This window comes from Balaenoptera ricei, chromosome 1 (assembly GCF_028023285.1).
Source record: "Balaenoptera ricei isolate mBalRic1 chromosome 1, mBalRic1.hap2, whole genome shotgun sequence".
Classification (NCBI taxonomy): domain Eukaryota; kingdom Metazoa; phylum Chordata; class Mammalia; order Artiodactyla; family Balaenopteridae; genus Balaenoptera; species Balaenoptera ricei.
In genome coordinates, this window is record NC_082639.1 from 26,425,694 (window position 1) to 26,448,774 (window position 23,081).

Genomic DNA, 23,081 nt, shown 5'->3' on the forward strand with positions numbered 1-23,081 from the left:
CAGCTCTGGCTGCTATCGTGACTGAGCCCTTGAAAGATACTCCGTGCCAGAAGTGCCCAGCTAAGCCACGCCACAGAACTCTTGAGATAAGAAGTGATTACTGTTTTAAGCCACTAGGCTTGGAGTAATCTGTTTCAGAGCAGTAGGTAACTAACGCAGATCTGGGTACTTGGAAGATGGGTGCTGCCATCACCACACCTTCACCATGTGGGTGTGGCCTTGGACTTGGCAGTGGGCGGGAGCTGGAGGGACTTTGAGGAGAGCAGCAGTGAAGGTCTAAGTTTCCCTGAGAGACGGAGTAAGAAGCCTGATGGCCTTTGAGGAAACTGCTGGGGAGGCTTAAAGGAACGTGAGGAAACTTATTGGAAATTGGAAGAAAAGTGATCCTTGTTATGAAATAGTAGAAAATTTAGCAACACTGTTGCTGGTGGTAACCCGGTGGGTGTGACACACCTACTGAACGTTGCCTGGGCTCAGGAGACCTCAGGCAGACCGCTGCAGTGCCACCTGGCTTCCCACCGTGGCCGCGGGAAATGTGAGGAGGGATGAGGTCGAGGAAAACGAGAACAGGAAGGAGCCTGGATTTGCTGATTTTGAAACTCCTCAGCCTCTCCAGATGGCAAATGATGCTAAAATTAAGAAATGGTTTCTAGGCAAAGACCAAATCCAGGACACAGTCAAAAAGACACAGTCTAAAGACGAAACTGCGGGGGTGACTTAAATCATTTGTTAAGACCGCAGAAAGCTCTAAGGTGCCGCCTCACAGAACTGTTGGATCAAACGCTCTCTCAGAATTTTATGGGCGTGCCTCACAGAGCCTCTCCATTCAACAGCCCAGCTCCTCAGACTGTTAAGGGCACTGTCCCTCAGCTTCAGAAGAGACCTAATGTGGAGTAAGGCTTGTCTTGAAGACATTGTTGGATAACATTCATACAAAGCCCACAAAGAGTAAGAGAATCGTCTGGCAGAAACACTGCTCACATGGACGGAAAGGGTCAGAGATTAGTAATATGAAATAAAAGCAGCAGGAAGTAGTCTGAGAAAACAACTCCACAGGCTACCTTTCATGGGAAAGGAAGGATGACTCAGGGTGGAACCAAGAGCGAAAGAGAATCACTCCGGGCTTTGAGTCCTAATCAAGGAAATGCCAACACATGCCCTGGTATGGACTGGCGACTCCTGTAGCCTCCTGTGTTCTCCCTTCTTGAACCGGGCATCCTGAATGGGCACGTCTACCGTGGTTACCCGATGCCCATCCCACCATATCCTAGGTTTGTGGAGGGAAGTGGATAACCTGTTCCTCGTTCTCAGGTCTGCAGATTGAGAGGAATCATCCTTGAGGAGCTGGACCCAGTGAGCCTCATCCGTGCCTGGACCTGAGTTAGATGCTGAGATCCTGGACCTCGAAGCTCCGCTGTAATGGGATGAGACTTGTGGGGGCCTCGGGTAGGGGTGAGGGTATTTTGCATGAGGGAGGAACATGAATCACTGGGGTGAACTATGGTAGTAGCCGGCCTCCAAGTAGCTCCCAAAAATCCTTGCTTCCCTTTCGTGCCTTCATGAGTCCCTCACAGTGAATGGGTTGACCTGTGTGATCAGCAAGATATTGTTGAAGTGACAGAATGTGATTTCTGAGGCTAGATCATAAAGGGCATGGTGGGTGGCTTCCACTTTGCTCTCTTGGATCACCCCTTGGGGGGACAACTGGCTGCCACGTCACGAGAACACTCAAGCGTGAGCGTTCTGAAGAGACCCGTGGGAGAGTGACTGAGGCCTCTTGCCAGCAGCCACATGCTCCTTGAGAAGCATGTGAGTGAGGCACCGGCACCCTGGCAGAAGATCTGACAGCCCCAGGTGACCCTTCAGATGGCCTCGGCTGGCCTTGGCCGACATCCTCATCGCAACCTCCTAAGAATCCCTGTGGCAGAACTGCCCACCTAAACCACCCCTGAGTTCCTTATCCACATTACCTGTGCGATAACAAATTTGGGGGATGCGGTAATAGGTAACTAATACACTGGGTTAAGTGGCAGAGCCAGGATTTGAGCCCAGTTCTGTTTAACTCCGAAGCCTGCTCTTAACCACTATATCCCACTTTGGTCTCTGAGTGAACGGGCTTACGGTCACCACTGCCTGACCTGGTCGGTGGCTGGGTGAGGCTGGCACAAGAAACAGCGGAGAAGCTCTTGGTCTCGACGAGCGCAGCCGTGCAGACGGGAGGTCTTTCAAGGTTCGTTTCTAGACCCTACCCTCGAGACCACCGGCACTGCGCACCCAGGGTCACGTGCAGCTACCAGCGCCTGTACATGCTTGCGTGTCTTTGTGCTTAGGCTGCTTAGGCTGCTCCCTGATGCGGTCTCTCCATCTGGCACAGGCCTGCTTGTCCACTGTCACTCAGTGTAAACGTTCTTCGTTTTAACGTTCTCCTTGACCGATTTCCTCCACTCCCACTTGACGCCCCTCCCAACTCGCCCCGGAGACACACAGGGTTGGTCACGTCATCACCTTCACACAGGCCCCTCGCCGAGCCCACAGATACGGCAGGTTACAGCCACAGAACATGACAGTCGGCGCTCCATGCTAGAATGTAAGCTCTTACTGGCAGGCACCTCCTCATACTCACCTCTGACACCCTGTTCCTGAACCCGAGTCTCTCCCTGAACTGCCTAGTCTCTCCTGGTGGTGGCAGGTGAGGTCTCTCACACCCTCTCTTTCCTTGCTACTCCAGGCAGGTGTGGAACTTCCAAGGACCTTACCTGGCAGAGAGCGGATGAATTCGTAGACATCTTCCACATTCCATTTGGTGGGCTCGCTTGGCAGGAAGTGGTGTCCCATGCCCACCAGGTCCCGCATGTGCATGTCAGGGAGCTCCAGGTCCCGCTGGCCTTGTCGCCGGCGGGAGGTGGATGAGCTGGCTGAGATGGGTGATAAGGGTTCCTCGTAGCTTGAGTTATCGGAGCAACGGCTGGAGTCTTCCTGGCTGTGTGTTAGCTGCAATGCAGCAGTAACTGAAAGGGGTACAGTGCCTGTTGGCTGGGAGCAGAGAGAAACAGTTTTCTTCAGGATGGGGGCATAAACCACCTCTAACAGAGTGCTGGGCAAAGGCAGGTATATTCTCCCTTTTTTACGTGGTCTGCTACTATGTATGTTTGAATTTGAGATCAAAAAGCATCTTTTGCAATGTCCCCTCTCTGATCCTAAGCAGAGTTAGTCCCAGTACTGGAGCGTGTACCACACTACACTGCAATAATCTGATTCTACGTCTATTCTTTCTTCTAGACGTGGGGTTTTTAACCAGGGCTCTGTGGGTTTAGGGGGATGGTCTGTAAACCACCTGAAATAGCATGTAAATTTTCTTGTGCATGTCCATGTTGGACTGTAGCTTTCATCAGATTCTTAAAGAGGTTTATGGCCAAAACAATAACAATAAACAGCAAAATACACATAAGGTCTGAAGCATCATACTAGGCTGTGAGTTCCTGTAGCACAACTTAAGAGATTTAGTGCCTAACAGCTCCTGACATACAGCCAGTGCTAAAACATATTTCATGAACAAATACCCATGTTCCTGGTAGAGACCTTCAAGGACTCAGTGCTCTGATGGTCAGAGAGGCAACAAGGAGGGGAAGTAGAGGGTGTCGGCTGCCTCTCACCTAGCCCTCCTCGGAAGGCAGGTGCTACCTGGGACAGCAGCCTGTCTCTTCAGGCAGGGGAGCCCCGAAAGTCAAGGATGGAGGCAAACTGGAAGAAAGGGGTGAAGTCGGGGCAAGGTCACGGAGGAGGGAAAGTTGAAGCATCCATGGGTCTAAATGAAGGGACCTATGAAGGGACACGGGGACGGCTTGACCTGACAGATCATGAGAGATGAGAACATGATGGAGCACTGACGCCAGCAGCGGAAAAGGACGGCAGGCGTCCCGGGTCGTGTTAGGAAGGGAAGTTGGTGGGGACCCGAGAGCACGAGCTTCAGGCTCCGCCAGCCTCTCACCTGCTTCTTGGTATCCTTGCTAAGTGTTGGGAGACTGGCTTTGCTGGCCCGACGGCGGTTGTGGGTTGTGGCTCCCGCCTTCTGCAGCTTGCTCCGGTCCGAGTGGAAAAGGCCCACTCGTTTGGTGCATCCCACATTGTACCTGCCAGAGCCAGGGGAACAAGGGTGGTCAGGGCAGTCGCAGGGTGAATGGCCCAGGAGGAGTAAGAGCAGCCAAGATACCTGGCAGAATCGGAGTCTGCCTACTCGTTCCAGTCCTAAGTCCATCACTTAGTACTAGGTGGGTGGATTTGGGCAAGTCACTTAGCCCCTCAGTTTCCTTATCTAGAGTTGGGGAGGAGACCACTCACTTTCTGTAACCGGTCTGGCAATAACATAAGCTAATGTGTGCAAAGTGCCTGACACAACAACTTGGATCACGGTAAAAACTCAGGGCTGCCACATTCCACTCCACGTATCACCGGGGCCGGGAAACTAGCGTCCTCCGTCCTGACGGAGGACAGCTTGGCAGAGCGTCACAAAGGTGCGGGAGGCCCTCCAGCGCAGCCTGTGGGGAGGGAGGGCTGCGGACAGCCCTACTCCAGCTGGTGTGCAGGGCACCTCTGCCTGGGGCCTAGAGAGTTCCTCTCTTCTGGGGGCTCAGGCCTCTTCCCTGTTGGCACAAGGAGCACTCCGGGCTTAGAGTCAGACAAGTCTAGATCCCCAGCTCGAAGGCTTTAGGCGATATTACTTCTCCTTGGTGCCTCAGTTTCCTAACATGTATAAAGGGCACGATAGCAATACCTGCCCCACAGTATTACTCTGAAGATTAGATGACATAATGCGTATTAACACCCAGCACAGAGACTCACACACAGCCGGCCCACAGTAAACAACGTTGGTGTCTACTGTGATCATCTGTCTTCTAAGCTGGGTGAACGCTCACAAAGGAAACATCTGTAGCCAGCGCAGTGGCTCTGGGCAAAGCTTCCGGTGGAGGCTTCGGTAAACCCTAAGGAGATGGGAGCTGCCAAGGGCGGGTGCCAGTGGGACCCAGGAGGGCCAGACAAGCTAAATGCTGCTTCCTTCCCTTGGACCGTTGCCGCTTGCCCTGCTCTGCTCATGGGAGTTCTTCGGTGAACGAGTGACAGGATGCTGCTTCCAGGCAGGTCACGGAAGTAAGGAGCTGGGTACCAAGGCGCAATCCCAAGAAAAGGGAAGGGGCTGAGGCTCTTACCTTTTTGCACAAGCCATGGAGCAGAAGCGCTTGGAACGCTTGAACTTGTAGGCAAAGTCCACCCGGCCACAGAGCTCACACTTGAGTTTAAGGGGAGTACCCTCCTCTTTGGATTCTGAAAAGCATGAAAATCGGTAAGCGCGGACAAGGAGTAGTCCCCACAGGACTACCCACAGCCCCACCCTGGGGCCTCTCTGCTCTGTCCTGCCTGCAGCAGCGGCTTGGAGAGCGCCAAACTGCTTTTGTCGCTATTTTTGGAAGGGCTGTGGTTTCACCCCTTGGAAGTATCCAAAGGTGTCCAAAGATGGCCCCTGGACACCCGGCAGTTTCTTCTGCTAAGGGCTATGAGACAAAGCACGGGTGGGGAAGAACCAGCGCCCCTCTTTATGACCCTGGAAGAGAGCAGGCGGCTCAGAGGGAAAGCTTCAGTGCTGTCACCACTGATCTGGAATGACCCCGCCCTTCCCGTGAGGTGTCCGGTTGGCTGCCGGCCTGGGTAACAGAGCCCAGGAGTTCTGCAGCCTACGTGGGCGTCCCGTCCCGCCTCCACTTAGTCGGTGGCTTGTGCGGCAAGTGCAGCCCTCGCTGGCCCCCGTCCTGAGTGCAGGCTCCTGAGGCGGCAGAGGAAGGGCACAAGCCACCTGGGGCTGCTCCTGCAGGCCTACAACTGGCGAGTGACTCACGCGGGAAAAGCCGCTCTTGGAATCCTGGGGCTGGCAGGAGTGGGGCTGGAGACAGGCAGGGCACACTCAGTTCCCCAGGGGCAGGAACTGCCATCCGTTTTCTAGGGACAGGGCTGAGCGGGCACTGGGGGAAACGTCAGCTGACATGTTCACACGCTCCCCGGCTCAGAGCCCCTCCGTGGATACCAGGAAAGGACCTTCCAGCCTTGCTGAGTCCTGTTCAGCCCCGTGAGAAGCCCCAGCATCCAGGGTCTGAGGCGCTACCTTGCAGATAGGGCTCCTCCATCTCTGAGTCAGTGGTGGTGGTATGGTCCTGCTGCGGAAGCTTCTCAGGCAAGAACCCCTGTGCATACTTCTTCTTGAGATTCCCCACCAGCAGGGATGAGCGTCCCACCTAGGGGACAAGGCAACATGGAGGCCATGAGGGTCAGGTGGGCATGCTTCCTTGCTATCCAGCCTCATCAAAATTACATGTATAAAGCACCCAGGCACAGATGCCCACCCCTGTATCACCATCCAGGTACACCCTGCTCAAGGCCTGTTTTGCTGTTTAGCTCAAGAGGCAAGATGCCGATGACCACCAAAGCACGGGGATGGAAATGGCTTCAACCCAGGACCAGTGGATGGCTTAGGAGGTCAGGAGAACATCTACTCTTCCAAGCGTCTAGGGGGCAGAGATGGAGGCAGGGATCAGGTTTCCCGCAGCACAAGGACAAGGGCCAGGCCCCAGCACTCACACGTCACGGGGCAGGAACACAGCTGAGGCTGTGTGTGACTGTTATGTGTGACACAGAGACCCAGCCGCCATTCCTGGATGCCTTGCTGTTCTCTCCCTTACCACTGCCCTACCCGAGCCAGAGGGACAGGCAGCCACGGAGGAGAAGAGGAAAACGTGGACGCTGGGCCTCACCGGAAAGCAAAGGCCCTCGGTGGTGCCAGGATCCCAGACTAGCTGATTCCCTCTTCGGTGCACTCCCTTTGTTGTCTTTTGTGCAGGCAGCCTGGCTGCCAGATCCCTAGGGCGATGCTGGGGCTGCTATCCAATCTGCATCGACCCGGTGAGATCAGCTGGGTTCTGGAGCTTCTCCAGGGGGCCAAAGGGAGGACCTAGTCTAATGAGGGAAGGGATGTGACAGGGCTAGAGCTACTTACAGCTAAGGTGCCACAGGCCTTGACCGACCTCCAGAGGGAAAGAGGACAAGAACCTGTCTTGGCATTTTTGTCTTTTGGCATTTTAGAAGGGCAGTCCACCCATCTCAGTTAATCAAGCTCAGAGGCTTCGGCTGACTACTCAAACCACTCGTGGATCCAAAGAATGCACAAAAGACAGATGGCCCCCCATGAAGATGTTGTGTCTCTAACAGCCAGTTAAGTTTATCACAAGAGAGGCTGGAGTGCACCTGGCTCTGGGCTCCTCCCACCTAGAGAGCAGGCCACCTGTCTCACCAATTCACACTGCGCACTACTGGCTCTGGGTGCTGTTCTAATGAGCCATTTTCTTGATTCTTCTGTGTTTCCCCTTGGTCTTATGCTTTAATTGGAGACACCTGATGAAGTGCCCCTTTCTGAAGTGCCCCTCATTCACTCCCCTTTCAAGGCTCTGTCCCCAGAAAAGAAGCTTCAGGCTGTAATTCTGTTCGCCTGTCTTCCATTCAGATAGATCTTGAGAATTCTCTTCCACACAGGTTCCTTTTGCTCTCTAACCAGCCAAAGTGTTGCCATTTGGGGGTTTTGGCATTCAAACCTGAATGCCAAAGTCCATCATCCTGCACCAAATACCCCAATGTGAACTCCCTTCTAACCAAGGGGTTCGCACTCCACCAGGCAGGGACACAGCTGAGTCTGTGTGGAAACTTCTAACCAAGGGGTCTTGCCAATTATTCTTAATCACTGACCCCTTCTGGACCTTAGGAAGACACTCAATCCTAGAAAGAAAATGGCTCTGACATTCCTCTGGGGGAAAATTAGCAAGGAAAGAGCAAATTTTTCACATTTTCAGAAATTTTACATGGAAATGTAAAGCTATTCTAATACACATCCAAAGTATACTTATTAAAAAAAAAAAAAAAAAAAAAAAGGGGAAAAGAAGTAGTCCGTACCGGGAAAGGCTCCGCCCCCTCCTGGATCACAAACCCTTCGATAACATGCGTCAGGATTTGGGGTTTCACAATGGCCTGTGGTGGTTTATTCTCACCATTCTGGGGGGCAGTGCCGGCGATGCTGGAGGCAGAGTTTCCGTTCCCTGAGGTCATGCCGGGGCTGCTGAGGTCGGTCAGTGCATGAACAATGCCCTGCCCTGTCTCTGTACAAGGGAAAGCAGGAAAACACAAGCAGCGGGGGTCAGACAGAACCAGGTCTAGGCCAGTAGCAGAGCAGGGACTGAACACCGCCCGACGATGCAAACCAAGCGGCCCCCTCCCTCAGTGACCCACTCCGAAGTGGTACCGTCCCAGCGGACCCACCGCCAGGTGAGACTGCAGTCTGCTCTGCAACCACGCAGCTCATCCGCCAGCAGTGTTTCTGAACTTCCCAACTGTGCTAAGAATAGTCCAACCAGGTTACACAGGCAAGAATTCTGCCTTGGAGGAGTTAAGACCTTGGTCAATACTGATGTGGACAAACGAGTTTACATTCTGCTCTGCTCAAGGGAGAAAATGTATTCAAGGTGACATCTAAAACCAAGATGAAAAGCTGAACTAGTATAGGGCTTGGGGCATGACGGGGTTTGGGGGAGAGAGGATAAATGAGCCTTCTACAAGATTCCTCAGGAAAGGGTTAGATTTTAAGCGTGCTGTGAAATGTCAAAGTACTGAACCCCAAGTAAACATTTTAACACAGGTCTGCCTCATCGGAGGCTGGTTATTTGGGATCACTGCATTAAGATGTGCGTGTATTCTGTTTCTCCACCGAGGAAGCCCCTGGGCAGAGCTGAGGTTTTCTATGCTGTTCCTGCAGGTATCCTGCTCCCAATCAAGCCTCTTGTCCAGTTCTCAGCTCCACATGCAATCTGATTCTCAGCCAACCACAGACTCCTTCCCTCCATGGAGAGCCTTGCTTAAGTTTTCCTCTCCACGGGCCTGCCAGCCTTTCTCTGAAGAGCCTGACAGAGCTCCAGTAAGTATGATGAGGTGCCTTTACAGAAACACACCACAAGGGACCCCCTTTTCTCCACTCCAAACGTACCTCTCCTGAGTTGCTTCACTGTTTTAGAAGCAACTTTTCTCTCTTCACTTTTTAAACTCTTTCCCCACCACCCCCTTCCCAGGGCCATTCTCTACCACCACCAACTGTGTGAAGCTGAGGTTGCCTTTAACCAGGAACTTCCTAAAAAAGAAAAAAAAGAAAGAAAGAAGAGAAAAAAAAAAAAAGCCATTTCTTTATTGCAACAAGCCTATTGACAGTAAGCATAACCCAGTGTGAATGTATGTATTACACACTTTAAAAACAATTTCAGTATATTTATTAGCTAAGTAATTTTTGCACAAAATTTATATGAAGATGCTCTTATTTCATGTTAAAGATCTAAAAATCCCACCACAGAACAGGAATTCACAATGCCTAATTATGTGGCATGGAGAAATCAAAATAAACTCATTTTAGAAAAGGTTTATAACCGGCTCATTTTCTTACTAGTAGTCCTAATGTGCAATAAACTGGGATAAATCATTTTTGTTAAAAAAAAAAAAGAGTTGGCCATGACACATGCCCTCAGTACTCAGACCTCTATAATTCAACTATAATAAATTTCAGAGCTGAGCAGGAGTTACCTAAGAGATGTGATTAATGAGATTTTTTAAAAATTAATTTTTTTGGAGACACAGTCATACCAGCAAGTTAGAAAAATTCCTTTACGTGTTTATAATCCTTTGAAAAAAATTTTTTGACACTTTTGACCTTTCTATAGGGATGGAAAATTTCTCCTTTAGAATCAGTCTTTCTAAAATTGTAAAGGTGTTTGGGAACTAGAAAAAAAAAATCTTTCCTTAACAATCCATGAATAACTAGGAGGACTGAGTTAATTATACAATCAATCAAGTTAAGTGTCTTTGCTTTTAAATTTTAAATATTTAAGTCTGTATTTACATAATTACATTTTTGCTGCGTTTATATTTTAAAATATTTTAAATACGCAAAGAAACAAATCTGTATTTTATTTAAAATAATGAATAAATGTTGTTAAAATAGAAAGGTTACTGTGTAAGTTAAAATCCTATTTTTAGATGATGGCTATTCCCTTCTAATTAGAGCCTAGTAAAATATTCCCTGGCTTCGCTAATGAGCTACTGTACGGATTATGGAATCACAAGATTAGAAAGTCTGGTTCAACCCCTTACCAGTGCTTGACCCTTCCCTATAATAGCCCCACCCCCAGTGATCTTCTGGCATTTGTTTGAATACCTCTAATGACAAAGGAACTCACTACCTCTGAAGTAGTTTGTTCCCAACTTGGGCAGTTCAATTAATAAGTTCTTCCTTACAATGAGCCAAAACTCTATTTTCTGTTAATTTCTGTCCACTTACCCTGGTTCTATTCCTTAGGACCACACAGAACAAGGCTAATCTTATTTGTATAATAGGCAAAAACGCAGACTTAGACCTGGCTTAGAGACTGGTCTCTATCACTCAAGTGGATTAGGGACAAGTCCTCTTCTGTCTCTGAGCCTTGGTTTCTCCAGCTATAAAATACATACAATAATAAGACCTACCCTTTAGTGTTGCTACGAGGACTAAATGAGAAAATGAATAGCAATGCAGTGCTAGCACACTGGGAAACACTCAAGAAATGCTCTTGGCGTCATGAAGGATGTCACTTATGAGCCCAGTTTATGTTCTCTCCTCCAGGCCACACTCCCTCTGCTCCTTTGACTACTTCTTATATAAAAGGTTGCAAATTCATCATCACCCTAGGTCTTCTTTGCCAGCATCTTTTAAAGTCAGGTACTCAGTCAATACTAACATAATATATCAAGTGTATTGATCCAAGAGATCCTGTTGGTAAGAGTTTTGTTTTGTTTCTTTTGAACACAATCTCGTTCCTAGCTGAGAGCACAGATGGAGAGCAACGAGTGACTCCCTTGTTTTAGTTTATAATACTTCTATGGAGTTAATCCATTCTCCTCTGAATTCTGGGATCACGCCCACCTCCCTCTTTTCACTGATATTTATCACCAAACAGCTGCTGATACCCTGTCTCCTTTTATGGGATCTCTCCAATCTTGTTCGACTCTTCTCCTTGCCCCCTCTACCCCCTTCCCTCCTGTCTCTCAGATCTGTGCCTACCAACGTACACTGCAAGACGAGGGGGGAGCTCCTGAGGGCAGAGTCCTTCCTCATGCCAAATACAGTAGCAAACAGAGACATTCACCAGCTCAGAGGCTACAGAGCCAATACTTAACTCTGGGAGGAAAAAGACTTTTTGGGAATCTAAGTTTTTAAAAAAGGATCTTATTAAGCAAGAGAACAAACTAATAAACCCCTTCACCACAACATTAGAAACTGTCACTCTCCATTATACCTCTGGGGCAGCTTACAGAAGACACAGAATCCAAGGGACGGAAGGGAGAGCGTTTCACGACTGTACAAAGGTTTGCAGCTATTTTGCTTTGCAGTCACCTTGTAGGCAATACCTTATCATGTGCTTTAGTCACAAAGGAGTTTGGGCTATTTCTGGAATGACCATACACAATCTCACCCCCTGCCAAGCTCAGCACACTGAGATTAATTTAATCTGCTTCCCTTTCTCCCAGACTGCTTTGCAGCCTGCTTAGGGGAAAGCAGCTTAAACTTGCAGAAACCTGCCCTGTTGGCCCTGAGGCCAGATGAAAGACAGAGACAAAGAAATTCTCTATCTTTGGAATTCTTCCTTACTCAATTCCCTTGACCAGTCCCGAGGCTATAAGTGCTGCCGGGATTCCCACAGGTCTCAAATGCCTTCATACAGAGTTAGCTAGCTGGATCTGAAAGGTGGAGGCCAGGACACCCTGAGTAGGAGAGGCTGCAGGAGGGAAATAAAGCCAAGCTTCAGTGGTGGTGGTGGCAGGGGGAAGTAGAATCTAGCCTTCAACTGAAGCTGACCACAAAGGGCCAAGTATTTGGATCAGAATGAACAAAACAATGTGTTCTGGGGGAGTTGTTACATAACATAGGCCTGAACCTCGTAGGATGCTTCTCAATCTGGTCTCACAGGCGCTGGCAGAAACAGCCCTTGTAGGGACTGGATTAAAATAGGAAGGACCCCCCAGTGGCCCAGTCTGTGAAATTATCTGCCACAGGGCCCGTCTCCTCTGCTAGGCAAAGCAGGTGCCGTTAGGTGGGGGCCATCTGGGTCTCATCTGTATCTCCAGGGCTAACCCAGTGTCCAATATATGACAACCATTTAACGGCTGCTGAGCTGGAGCATGGGGAACCCGTGGTCCCCGTCTTCACTCTTGACCAGCGTACAGATCTCCCTACTCTTCTGGCAGCAACCGGCCACCAGCTGAGACTGGCACATCACCTTCTGAGGTGATAATGACGAGAGGGAGCAGCTGGGCTGGTGCCTGCCTACGGGGGTGGCATTTCTGGGTACCTGGCTGTAAAGAAGAATGAGAGCTATTCCTTAGCCCAGTTCTTCCTGTTAGAGTGAGGACTTCCTCAGCAGAAGGGAGATACAGCATTAAACTGGCCCCAAAGGCTGCAGCTCTGGGTTCCCTGGTCCCTTTGAAACACTGATGCTGGCTCCAGGCATTTGGAAAGGCGTGAGGACCTCTAGAGGCAGAGGCCGGAGGCGCCTATAAAAACGGCCCCACCCTCGGGGCCAGGAGATAGGTGCCCAGAGAGGCCGAGCTTTCCTGCCCACTGAGGACAGAGGTCAGGCTGGCCCCAGCTACGCACCACCTGGGCCACTTCGGAACCAGTTACGGTGCTCTTTATAAGCACAGGTAAGGCAAAAATCATCAGTTATGCTGAAATATCGTTCAGTACTAACATTTATTGTGGGTATTTCAGATGACCTGGCCACTCATTCTATTTGCCCCTAAAATAAGTCGCCTTGAAGACCTGACTTCAGAGGAAATGAAGGGCAAGCAGAGCCTCTCCTTCTACCCTTCAACGTGGCCAGTGGCTACTTCCACTTTCTCCAGACATGAGGAGAAAGGGGCATTTTAATTTACAAGACTTCTAACTACCCTTGCTTGGCAGCAGCAGGAGAAAGAGAAAGCTAATGAAGTTCATAAAGGATTCAAGGAAGCAGAGTAGGTGATAACATGGATCATTTGCCTGCAACAAATTCTGCTCGACAAATGGCAAAACAAGGTCGCTTATACAACACAGAGCGTTCTCTCCAGGCCCCTGGCTCTGAAGTCCGGCTCACTGTGCCTGAGCTTAGCAGGCCAGTCACGTGGCCAGGAGGGGTGACAGCAGGATTCCTAAACAACTGCTTGCTCTAGAGAGACCCTGAGGGGAGCACCTGCAAAGTGACGCCCAGGGAAGCCACATCCCAGACGGGGAGCAGCTGACACAGACCAGATGCCCCTGGTGCTAACAGCACGGCAAGCTGAGGGCTGAGCCCTCTGGAAAGGCTGCGGCCTCCCTTTACAATCTCATTAGTTATATTTGGGCCCCTAAAGAAATCAGTGCTGCTCTGAAAGTGAGGGAGGTAAGATATCTCATTAAGCACCAATTTGTTGAGAGAGAGAGAGAGAGAGAGGGAAGAGAGAGGGAAGGAGGAATGGCGGCTCTATCCTGGGACCCTGACAGAGTATTCCATTAAAGAGATTCATTTGGTTAACAACCTGCTTTAAAATGCAAATATACACCTGTGGCCATTCACACCTGGCTGTGAATCACTTAGAGAAGCAGATAGCTTTCCTCCCAATTTAGGGATAAGGTTTGGTGGGAGGATTGGGGCATGAAGAGTGGACATTTTGGATCAGGGGCACTAGATCACAGAGGACTGGAGTTAGAAGGGCCCTGGGTCTAACATCTTAATTTCCCAGAGGAGGAAAAGGGTGCATAGTTAAAAGTGTGCATTTCAGAATCAAGGCAAGAGTGGGTACCACCTAATTTGGAAGAGAGTACCTTCTAAAACAAGCACAAAAGGAGCCCTTAGAGACGTGGGAAAATTGTAGGCCCCTTCCCACCGAGGGTCCCTCCTGAGAACCAGAAGGCTGGAGGTACCAATGCCAGATGTTTGTAGCTTTTGCAATTCTGCCAAGGACCGAGTTACTGTCAGACCCACGAAAAGCCCCTGGCTCCCGGACGCACAGCAGGCCGTGGCTGCCTCACACAAGTGCCCTCATCACCCTGTCCCTCGGAGCGCCTCTGCTCTTAGGGGCCTCTCCCGAGAGGGAAGAAAGGGCTGCGACAGGAGGCTCTCTTCGGGGCGCTTTGCCGAGTCACGGGAGGGCACGGCCCTGGCTCCATACCTGGTGCCTGGCGGGGAGGTGGCGGCCCGATGAAAGGGAAGCTGGGCCAGGTTGCCTCAGACGCGCCTCGGTGTCCCTGCGGAGTGACCTTGTTGAGTCTGGGTTAAGAGGACTGGAGAGCAGACGGGCCTCCTGGGTCTTAAGCATCTGGCTCTGGCAGGGTGGGCTCCTCCTCCTCCCTGGCGGCCATTACCATACAGCTGACTCTCAGGCTGTCTCTTAGGGCACAGGCAGAGGGAGCGGGCCTTCTGACTCACCCACACTCCCCAGCTAAAGTGTACATAAGCTGAATTGTAAACAGCTGAACGTTTTCCAAGTGGCCACCCCCAGCTCTGGAGGCAAAAATCAATGGAGCGACAGCCAGCCGCCCCCGCGTGGCTCGGGACCCGGAGCCAGGGGGGATTTCCAAACAGCTGCAGCACTGCTGCCCGGCCCAGGCTGAAGACCAGGTCCCACTCAGCAGCAGCACCTGCGGCTGGTCAACGTGCGATGGCTCACTGGCTGCTGGGAGCCAGGGACAGCGTTCAAAAAAAGCTCTGCAGCCCTACGGTCTCCAGGGCTGCGGCTGAGGGCTCCCAGATATCCTAACATCACAGTTCTCTAGCAGACGCTGTGCTTTCACAAGGCAAAAGGTCTGGAACCAACAGGAGAGGCTCTCCGCTAGAGACATCAGGATCACAGGAGACAAGAGGAAAAATGGCAGAGTGGAAAGGCCACCAGCACTGGGGCAGACCTGGGTTCATACTCTGGTTCCATCTTTGATTACCTGTGTAGCTAGCTTCAAGCACTTGGTACCTGCTCTGCACCTTAGTTTCTCCATCTATAAAAATGACAATCATGCTGCTTACCTTGCAGGGTTACAGGGAATGTTAGAGTTTATATATGTAAAATGCCTGGCACTGATTACATTTAGAGGCTGTGCTACCCAGCAGTTAAGACTGGGATCAGAAAGACCCTAAGCTTAAATCCTACTCTGTAATCCCAGGCAAGTTACTCTAGGCCTCAGTTTCCTCATCTGTAAAATGGGGAAGGTACTCTCTGTCCCATATGGCTGTGGTAAGGATTAAATAAGTCACTGCAGTTATGACACAGTGGAAGAGGCCTGACATGGCCATTTGAGGGCTCCCATCGCTGAGACTTGAGAGATCAGGAAACTGCCCCAGTCTCACTCACACTGAGCCTGGCCTCTTGCAGCCCCAGAGCAGAGCTGTTCTTTCACTGGTCCAAACTCAGGTATCATTCATGTTCCTCAGGTGCTCTGGCCTACTCAGTGTCCTGTCCTTGCACTCCTGAAGTAAGGCTTCGGGAAGAAATCTTACTTCCACTTTGACAATGACTGCAACACAAGGGAAATGCACCTGCCCTTTGGGGCAGACCACACGTCCCAATTCACCTTCAACAGCGTTAATCCAAAGGACATGACAACTGCCAGATTCCCTCCCTTCCTATGCATTTCTTTCATAAACAGTCCCAGGCTATTACACAAAAGAACCCCAGGAACCAGAAAAGAAAGAACTCAGGAACAAATAAAGAACCACTTTTCCTAGTGGTTCTTATAATGCCAGGAGGCGGTTTAGCCTGTGAAAAGAAATTACTTTAAAAGGCTGAAGAGAAAATCATGGAAGATGGATTTATAACAGTTAAAAAAACAACTAGAAATGTTTAGAAAATTCTCTATTTTCAGGTTGATAGCAAGGAAAGGCCACCATGTTGCCTGATATAATGCCTTATTTATTTACCAACTGCAGAAGCACTAATATTCTTAGAGAAATGGGAGAGGGAGAGAGAGAGAGAGAGAGTGCACACGCGCGTGCTAGAGAAAGCCAAACCTCAGTTGTCCTTGTCTATATAATGGGATAGATAATACTTATCTTGCAAATCAATCTTCTTGATCATTTCTGCTCTTAGAAAACACTGCCCCCTTCCTTTAATAACCACTGTCTAAGTTTTCAATCATGCTACTTTGCTACCAATCAGCTGACAGAAGAGATTAATACTGATTACTGGAGGCCTGGAAATGTGGACTTAACCAATTTTTTAAAAAATGGTAGTTGATTCACATTAATTTTGTTTTAATTTAAAGTGTCATTTGCTTTGATTGTTTAAAAATGTCTTAATATAGCTGTGTGGATTTAGGCCACATATGGATGGTTTCAAATAGGCTAAAGATATCAGTAACTAGGGATAATTATACAGTATTTGAGACATAATAGCCATGCAAATAGAGCTTTAAAAATAACTCCGGGCAGTCATGAACTCTTATTTTCTTGCCAACGGTCTCAATATTCAGCATCAGGCCTGCTTCTCCTAATCTACTGGAGAAGAGTTCGTTATGACACGGCAGCTAACAGTCATCTTTTCTTAAGAGAAGCTATGACAAATTTCACTGCTAAGAAGAAAATCATCCAAGAAACAGGTTTTTGCTTTCAAGAGAGTCTAACAGCAAACTGGGACACTCTTCAACATCTGGATTCATCTTAGAACACTGGAAATCCCTATTTAATAGCAATCATTTCTTTGGCAGATGTAGAAAGAATGTTCTCTTTTGGATTTAACTAAAAAAAGCATTTGGAAATTTCAAGTATAGGAAAGCACATCCCTTTTCACTAACTATAAATAAATTTGGAAGGGGAAGGAAAAAGAACAACAAACCATTAAGTTTATTATGCTGGCCTAGATGGTCTTACAATGAATCACATAACAACAACTTATTAAATTATATGCTATGTTTCTTACTATATTTTATACCTTCAAAAACTAATCATTCTTAACTGTATAACTCGATTAACTATAAAAGAGCCCATCTCGGGACTTCCCTGGCGGCCCAGTGGTTGAAACGCCGAGCTTCCAATGCAGGGGGTGCACATACGATTCCTGGTTGGGGAACTAAGATCCTGCATGTCGTGGGGCGGGGCCGGAAAAAAAAACAACCATTTCTTGACCATGGCAATTATATTCTACTTTTGTTATTGATGGGGGAAAAAAGCCCTGAATCTGTAAGACTGTTGTCTTGGATAAATAAATGGTTGATTATTTTCCTAACAATTCCAAAATGTCATAAAGTTGAATTAAAGATGGTTTGTTTCGGAGTTTCTTTGCAAGCATCAAATCAGTGTGCTGATGTAGCTAAATTAAAACTGAAATTTTTTAAAAAGTCAATGCTTAAAATGAAACCTGCATCTATGTGAATTGTGAATAAGTAATTCAAGTTATCTTAAACAGGCCTACTTTAAACATTTTTAACAGAACACATACTCAAACGGAGTCTTTTTAACTGTTGACTCACACTGTAGTTTAAAGCATGCCATAAAAACACTGAAAACATAAATCTGTATATATTCATACCTCTACCTTGAGGGGTAGTCCCAGCTTTGATTTCCACCAGACAAGGTGCTAAGTCACTGCAGAGAGTCATTTTTGTTACTGGTACAAAGGCCTCATGAGAGTAGATTGCATAAGGCAGCCAGTCCTCACCCTGCTTTTCCACGGGGGTGGAAAACACAAAAGAATCTCTACAACCACTTTTGTGAGATTCCTCCTGACCACAGAAAATCATCATCTTCATCTTCCAGTTGCAAAATGGCACAAAAGAAAGGGAATAAAAGAGAAACTATGCTTCTATGAAGGTGTCTCATTTCCCTACTCTCAACTCTAGTAGATGTATCTTTTCAGGAGAGAATCTTTTTCAGGATGGGACCAAATATGTCTGGAGAGTAAACGGCACTGCACAGCTGGGAGAACTTTAATATAAACTTGGACTGACCAAGAGGAAGAAAAAACCCTCGGTGAATGTCACACTAACACGGAGCAGCGTTACCAGAACTGGAGCCACCATCCTACTCCCTAGTTTTTTCAACTTAAATTTTATGTTGGTTTACTGATCCATGCTAGCTGAAAGTGAAGGACTTTGATAGGAAGGCGGTGAACTTAATTCAGCAAATAGTTACCGAATGCCTAGTGTGAGGCCTAAAGCCCAAAGGAGGGCAGAGACTTAGAGGAAGAGTCTAAGGCAGTCGAGTCATCCTCTTCACACATTCACAACAGGAAAAAAACAGAGATAAAAAGACACTCAAAACCTCAGGTAAAGGTTCTTAATTCTGAGATAGCAGTCATTTTTTTTCCCCCTAAAACAAGAAAACCTAGGGAGGGGATGGCCTAAGTTAGAGCATGCAAGACCAGAGGCAAGAACAGTTCAATTTTATAAAATCGTCTATCTATTCCTCTTTTTCTCTTTCCCACTGAAAGATCCAAGGGATCCAAAGTATCTGAGACAGGAAATGAGTAAGGCAGGAAAAAGGATGTGGTCTGAAAAAGAGTGGATTCTGGGGCTGAGCCAGAGCAAGTCACCGGCACAGGGTCACAGATGGGGGAAGGGGCCTTGGTAGCAGGAAGAGAAGTCTCAGGGTCAATCAGCTTAGACTAGAAAGTCAGTGACAGAGGAGGTATGTCTGGAGAAGCAAGCATAACAACACCTTCCTAAAAGGTTACCCTGCACTGAAATGCAGAGGAACAATGGCTGAAGAGACCACAGCCAGGAGAATCATTACTGGGACAGAAGGAAGAAGAGCTGGGGTTTCCTCCTTACTTTGAGGAAGTGGAAATAATATATGTTGAGTGCATCTGACAAAGGTAAATCAGAAATTAAGCCAGGACCTGGAAGAGAAGTGGACAGGGCTGGGAGGTGAGTGCATGATAAAATACCAACATTCATTACGTACCTATGTGCCACCTATTAATAAAACAACAGCTTAAAAGGGGTGGGGGGGAGGAGAAGGCAATGAAAACAGGAGCTACCTCTCACAAAAATGCAGTTGGACAACTGAGAAACCAACTCAAGAACAACAGAAAAGTGGCAAGATTAATGCTGGAGAAAAAAGGCATCTATTCTTCCCGATGTGTATGGACAAGCCTGGAAACAGATCTTGGGTGGGCTGAGAAGCAGAGCTCACGTGATAAGAGTGCCTGGAAAGGGCAGGTGCCACACGAGCACCACTACCCATATGCTGGGCCCTCTGAAAGAAGCCAGCCCTTGAGAAGGAGCCAAGCCAGAAGCTCTGGTTCCCGCCTTGCAGGGACTGGAACTTAGGTAAAGAAACAGTGGGAAACACTGTATCAGCTGATTCAAAAATGTGGCTATTTCCAGATATAGATCCAGATGTTGGGGGCTAAGTGAGAAAATCACTTCTATATTCTCCACAGTGCCTAGGATAATGCTTTACATGAGGCAGGAGTCTAATGAAGGTGTGTGAAATCTGAGTGGAACCAAAACTACTTAGCTGTGCAGGTATCTTAAGATCCAAGACAGAATCTCCTGCCCTGTAACCAACACAGTAAGTTTCTTTCTTTCTATTCTGGAGTCAACATGATATGAAGCCCTGCATCCCATGTGACCTCAACTTAAGCCCTTATCAATAGACGCTGCCACAGGTCTGAGGCCCTCTACCGGAATAAAAAATGGGGAGGGCAGCGGGGGCAGACATACAGGATCAAGAAGGAATTTCCTTGCCTCATTAGCCTGCAATTTTCAGACTCATCTAGAAATCCTAGCAGTTCCAACATTTGGGTTGACTCGGGGGTGGGGGGAGGGATGAAAAATCCCAGGTGAATGATAATTGGATTACCCAGTTATGCCCCAGAGCCAAATGGCTGGAAAAGGCCAGGACAGCAGGGCCTGATATGGTTAAAATGACATTATTTTCTAAACCAAAAATCGAGACACTTGGTTGATAGACAATGTGATAGAATATTTTAAATTGGGGTTGTCCTAGAAAAATCGGGGACATATGGTGGATTTAGGTCGGTAGCTTATTTCACAACAAGGGATCCTCTGGGTCCAATATGCTAATGGAAGGGGATTAAAGATCTAGGATGGGAGATATCTAAGGGGAGAGCTGTCACTAAGTTGTTTAGCAGGAAAAAGAATAAAAGAGCGTCTCTGTAGGCAGCATGGGAAGAAAGTCAACATTCTAGGTATGGAGCAGGAAGGAAAGGAAAGTTGATCAGAGCTGAAAGTATGTCAGTGAAATCTGTTCAGGTCTAAAAGGCAGGCTTGGGGGAGGGATGGTGAGGATTGGGATGGCGGGGGTATCACTGGCACAAACTGGTATCCAACAATACAGGAGCCGGGGACTAGGAGTTCACACTGTAGGTTCACCATTAGTTTGCAACCTGATCTTGGGCAAATTATTTCCCTCTCTGTGGACTTCAATTTAAATAAAGAATCTCACAAGTCCCGATTTTAATGTAAAGAATCAACAATACAATATGCCTTCATTTGGCACGGGAAGGAGAGAAAACGCTCTTCTAAAAATGGAAGAGAGGACAGACACAGAACAGCTTGTCCCTTTCCATCCAATTAAAAGCTTCGTGAGACTGAACTAGATTAAAAACAAAACTCTCCAGCGAAGCCGCAGGCCTCCAAGATAGGCAGTCCCCTACCCAGAGAGTACAGCGGATGCCAGTAGCCCTGTCCCTAAGCGGACCGTCCATCTCCGGTAAAGCACCGCCCCGGAGGACCGAGGCCGGGGTGGGGGTGTGCGGGGACACACGGAAGCGTCTGGCACGCCGAAGGTGACACAGCGGCTGCCGGGGAAGTGCGGGGCAGGCAGGGTCCCCGACGAGGGGGGAGGCGCAGGACACCACCCCGGCGCCGGGAGGGCGAGAATCGCGGGCTGGCACGGCCTGGCAGCCGAGTAGGCCCGGGCCGGGAGTGGCACCGGAGGGCGGTGCCCGGTGTCCAGTGCGACGAGAGCGGGCCGCGGTACCCCTCCTGGCGAGAACCCCTCCCCCGCCACGGGCACTGACCTGTCCAGGGCCCGGCTGGGCCTGGCCGGGCGGGGCCTACGCAACCCCTCGGCCGGGCGCCGCCTCGCGCGGGGTCCCGGGCCCAGGCGGGCCGCCTCCTCTCCGCCGGGAGCCTCCGAGCCGGGGCCCGGGGCTGCCGCGGCGCATCCGACCGTACCGGCCGGGCCGGCGTCCACAAAGGGCGGCGGGGGCGCGAGGCCGGGGCGGGGGTGCGGGCGGCGGCGGATTGCGCGCGCGCGGCGGGCGCTCGAGGGCTGCAGCCGCCGCGGAGACAATGCGGCGCGTCCCGGCAGGGCTCCCGCGGCCGCCTCCGCCGGGGGCGGGGCGAAGCGGGGGCGGGGCATGGGCGCGCGGGGCGGGGCCTAAGGGAGGCGGGGCGCTGGCGCGGAAGCCGGGCCGCGCGCTTCCTTTGTGCGGCCGCGCCGGCCCCGCCCCGCGCCATCCGGAAGGCGCAGGGGGGCTGGCGGCCGGTTAGGAACGTCAGGGCTCGGTTTAGGGAGGCGGGCGCCGCGCCACGCCAATGTCCGCTCTCACCCGGTCAGAAGTCCCCCGTGCGGTCGTGGACTCCCGCCTGGCCAAGTCGGAGGCAGGAAGAATAACGACTAGCAGTAATTGAGTGCTTAATATGTGTCAAGCCCTGCATGCACGCACTTCCTCTCAGTGTTCACAATAACCCCACAAGTAGTCGTTATCCTCCCCACTGGGAACTGAGGAACAGAGAGGTTAAGTAATGACCAAAGTGACCCAGTTACACCTCCATAAACGGGGCTAATGCCTCCTCTTTAGGCTTACTGTGCAGGCTAACTGAGGGCATTTATACAAATTGCCTGCAGTGCCCGGCACACAGGTGGAGCCCAATAAATGTTACTTCTCTTCCTAAACCACGCTGGATTAAACTGAATTGTCGGGAAAGCACCTTCATTCAGTAGATATACTAGAGCTTGTGAGACTCACAAGGCTCACTGCACCCCCATCCCCCAGCTTTATGCTGAATACTTGCCCCGAATTTCTCTCTCCATGCTTGACTTCTATTTCCAACATTTTCTCATATTCTTACCTTTCTTAGCATTCATATCCCCAACCTTTCCCCTCAGGCCTCATCCCTTTTCCTTTATTTCCACATTTTACATTTATTTTATATTCCCTGATCGTTTACTTTGCTCCCTTTCTCTTTCCCTCGTTCCCCCCCCCCATGTTTCAAATTTTCAAAGTCTTCTTTCATTAATATTCACATTTCCTCCCCCTTTCTGCCTTTGCATTTCTTACACTTAACATTTTGTTCTATGAATGCTTGGCCTCTCTGTCCCCCAAACACGCCCACCCTCCCGCCTCCCTTCCTTTACTTCACTAGTCCCTTCTCCCCAATGCCACATGTCCAGGTCCTACCTATCCTTCAAGGTCTAGACTCAAGAACAGTGGCTGGCAAACTTTTTCTGTGAGAGACCAGATAGTAAATATTTTAGACTTGGCAGGCAATGTGGTCTCTGTTGCAACTACTCAACTCTGCTGTTGCAGCAGGAAAGCAGCCACAGACAACACTACACGAATGAACGTGGCTGTGTGCCAATAAAACTTTATTTATGGACACAGAAATTCGGATTTCGTATAATTTTCATGTATCACAAAATATTCATCTTTTTTTGAGTCTTAAAAAATTTTTTAAATGTAAAAACCATTATTAGCTTGTGGGCTGTACAGAAACTGGTGATGTGATGAATTTGGCCCTCGGGATGTAGTTTGCCAACCCTCGCTCTAGAATAATGCCACTTCCTCCCTACAATCTATCCTGATAATCTCTACTTGGCAGTAACTTCTCTCTCTTACCTTTTAAAGCATTTACCCATAATCTTTCTATGCCATTTATCATATCTTAGTTTTTACTGTATTTTTTTCCTATGCATTTCTCAAGTTTCCCAGAGGACTTTAAGCTCCTTGAAGGTAGGGTACAGACCTTATTTCTCTATGTATTTATTACCTCCCACCCC

At 49.2% G+C, this 23,081-nt stretch overlaps 1 protein-coding gene across 5 annotated transcripts in view; it reads right to left on the minus strand.

The window, feature by feature from the left end:
- PHC2 (polyhomeotic homolog 2) overlaps window positions 1-23,081 on the minus strand; it is a 106,647-nt gene that overhangs the window by 1,950 nt on the left and 81,616 nt on the right. For 3 of the 5 annotated variants that reach the window (XM_059918575.1, XM_059918566.1, XM_059918585.1), the window contains exons 10-14: window positions 7,987-8,189; window positions 6,152-6,281; window positions 5,205-5,319; window positions 3,989-4,130; window positions 2,757-3,033 (exon numbers count right to left, since the gene is read on the minus strand). In XM_059918575.1, the coding sequence (XP_059774558.1) occupies window positions 2,757-3,033; window positions 3,989-4,130; window positions 5,205-5,319; window positions 6,152-6,281; window positions 7,987-8,189 (867 nt within the window). Of the gene's footprint in view, window positions 1-2,756; window positions 3,034-3,988; window positions 4,131-5,204; window positions 5,320-6,151; window positions 6,282-7,986; window positions 8,190-14,292; window positions 14,538-21,096; window positions 21,326-23,081 lie in introns of those variants that run through there. The other 2 variants (XM_059918603.1, XM_059918593.1) reach the window with 2 other exon arrangements.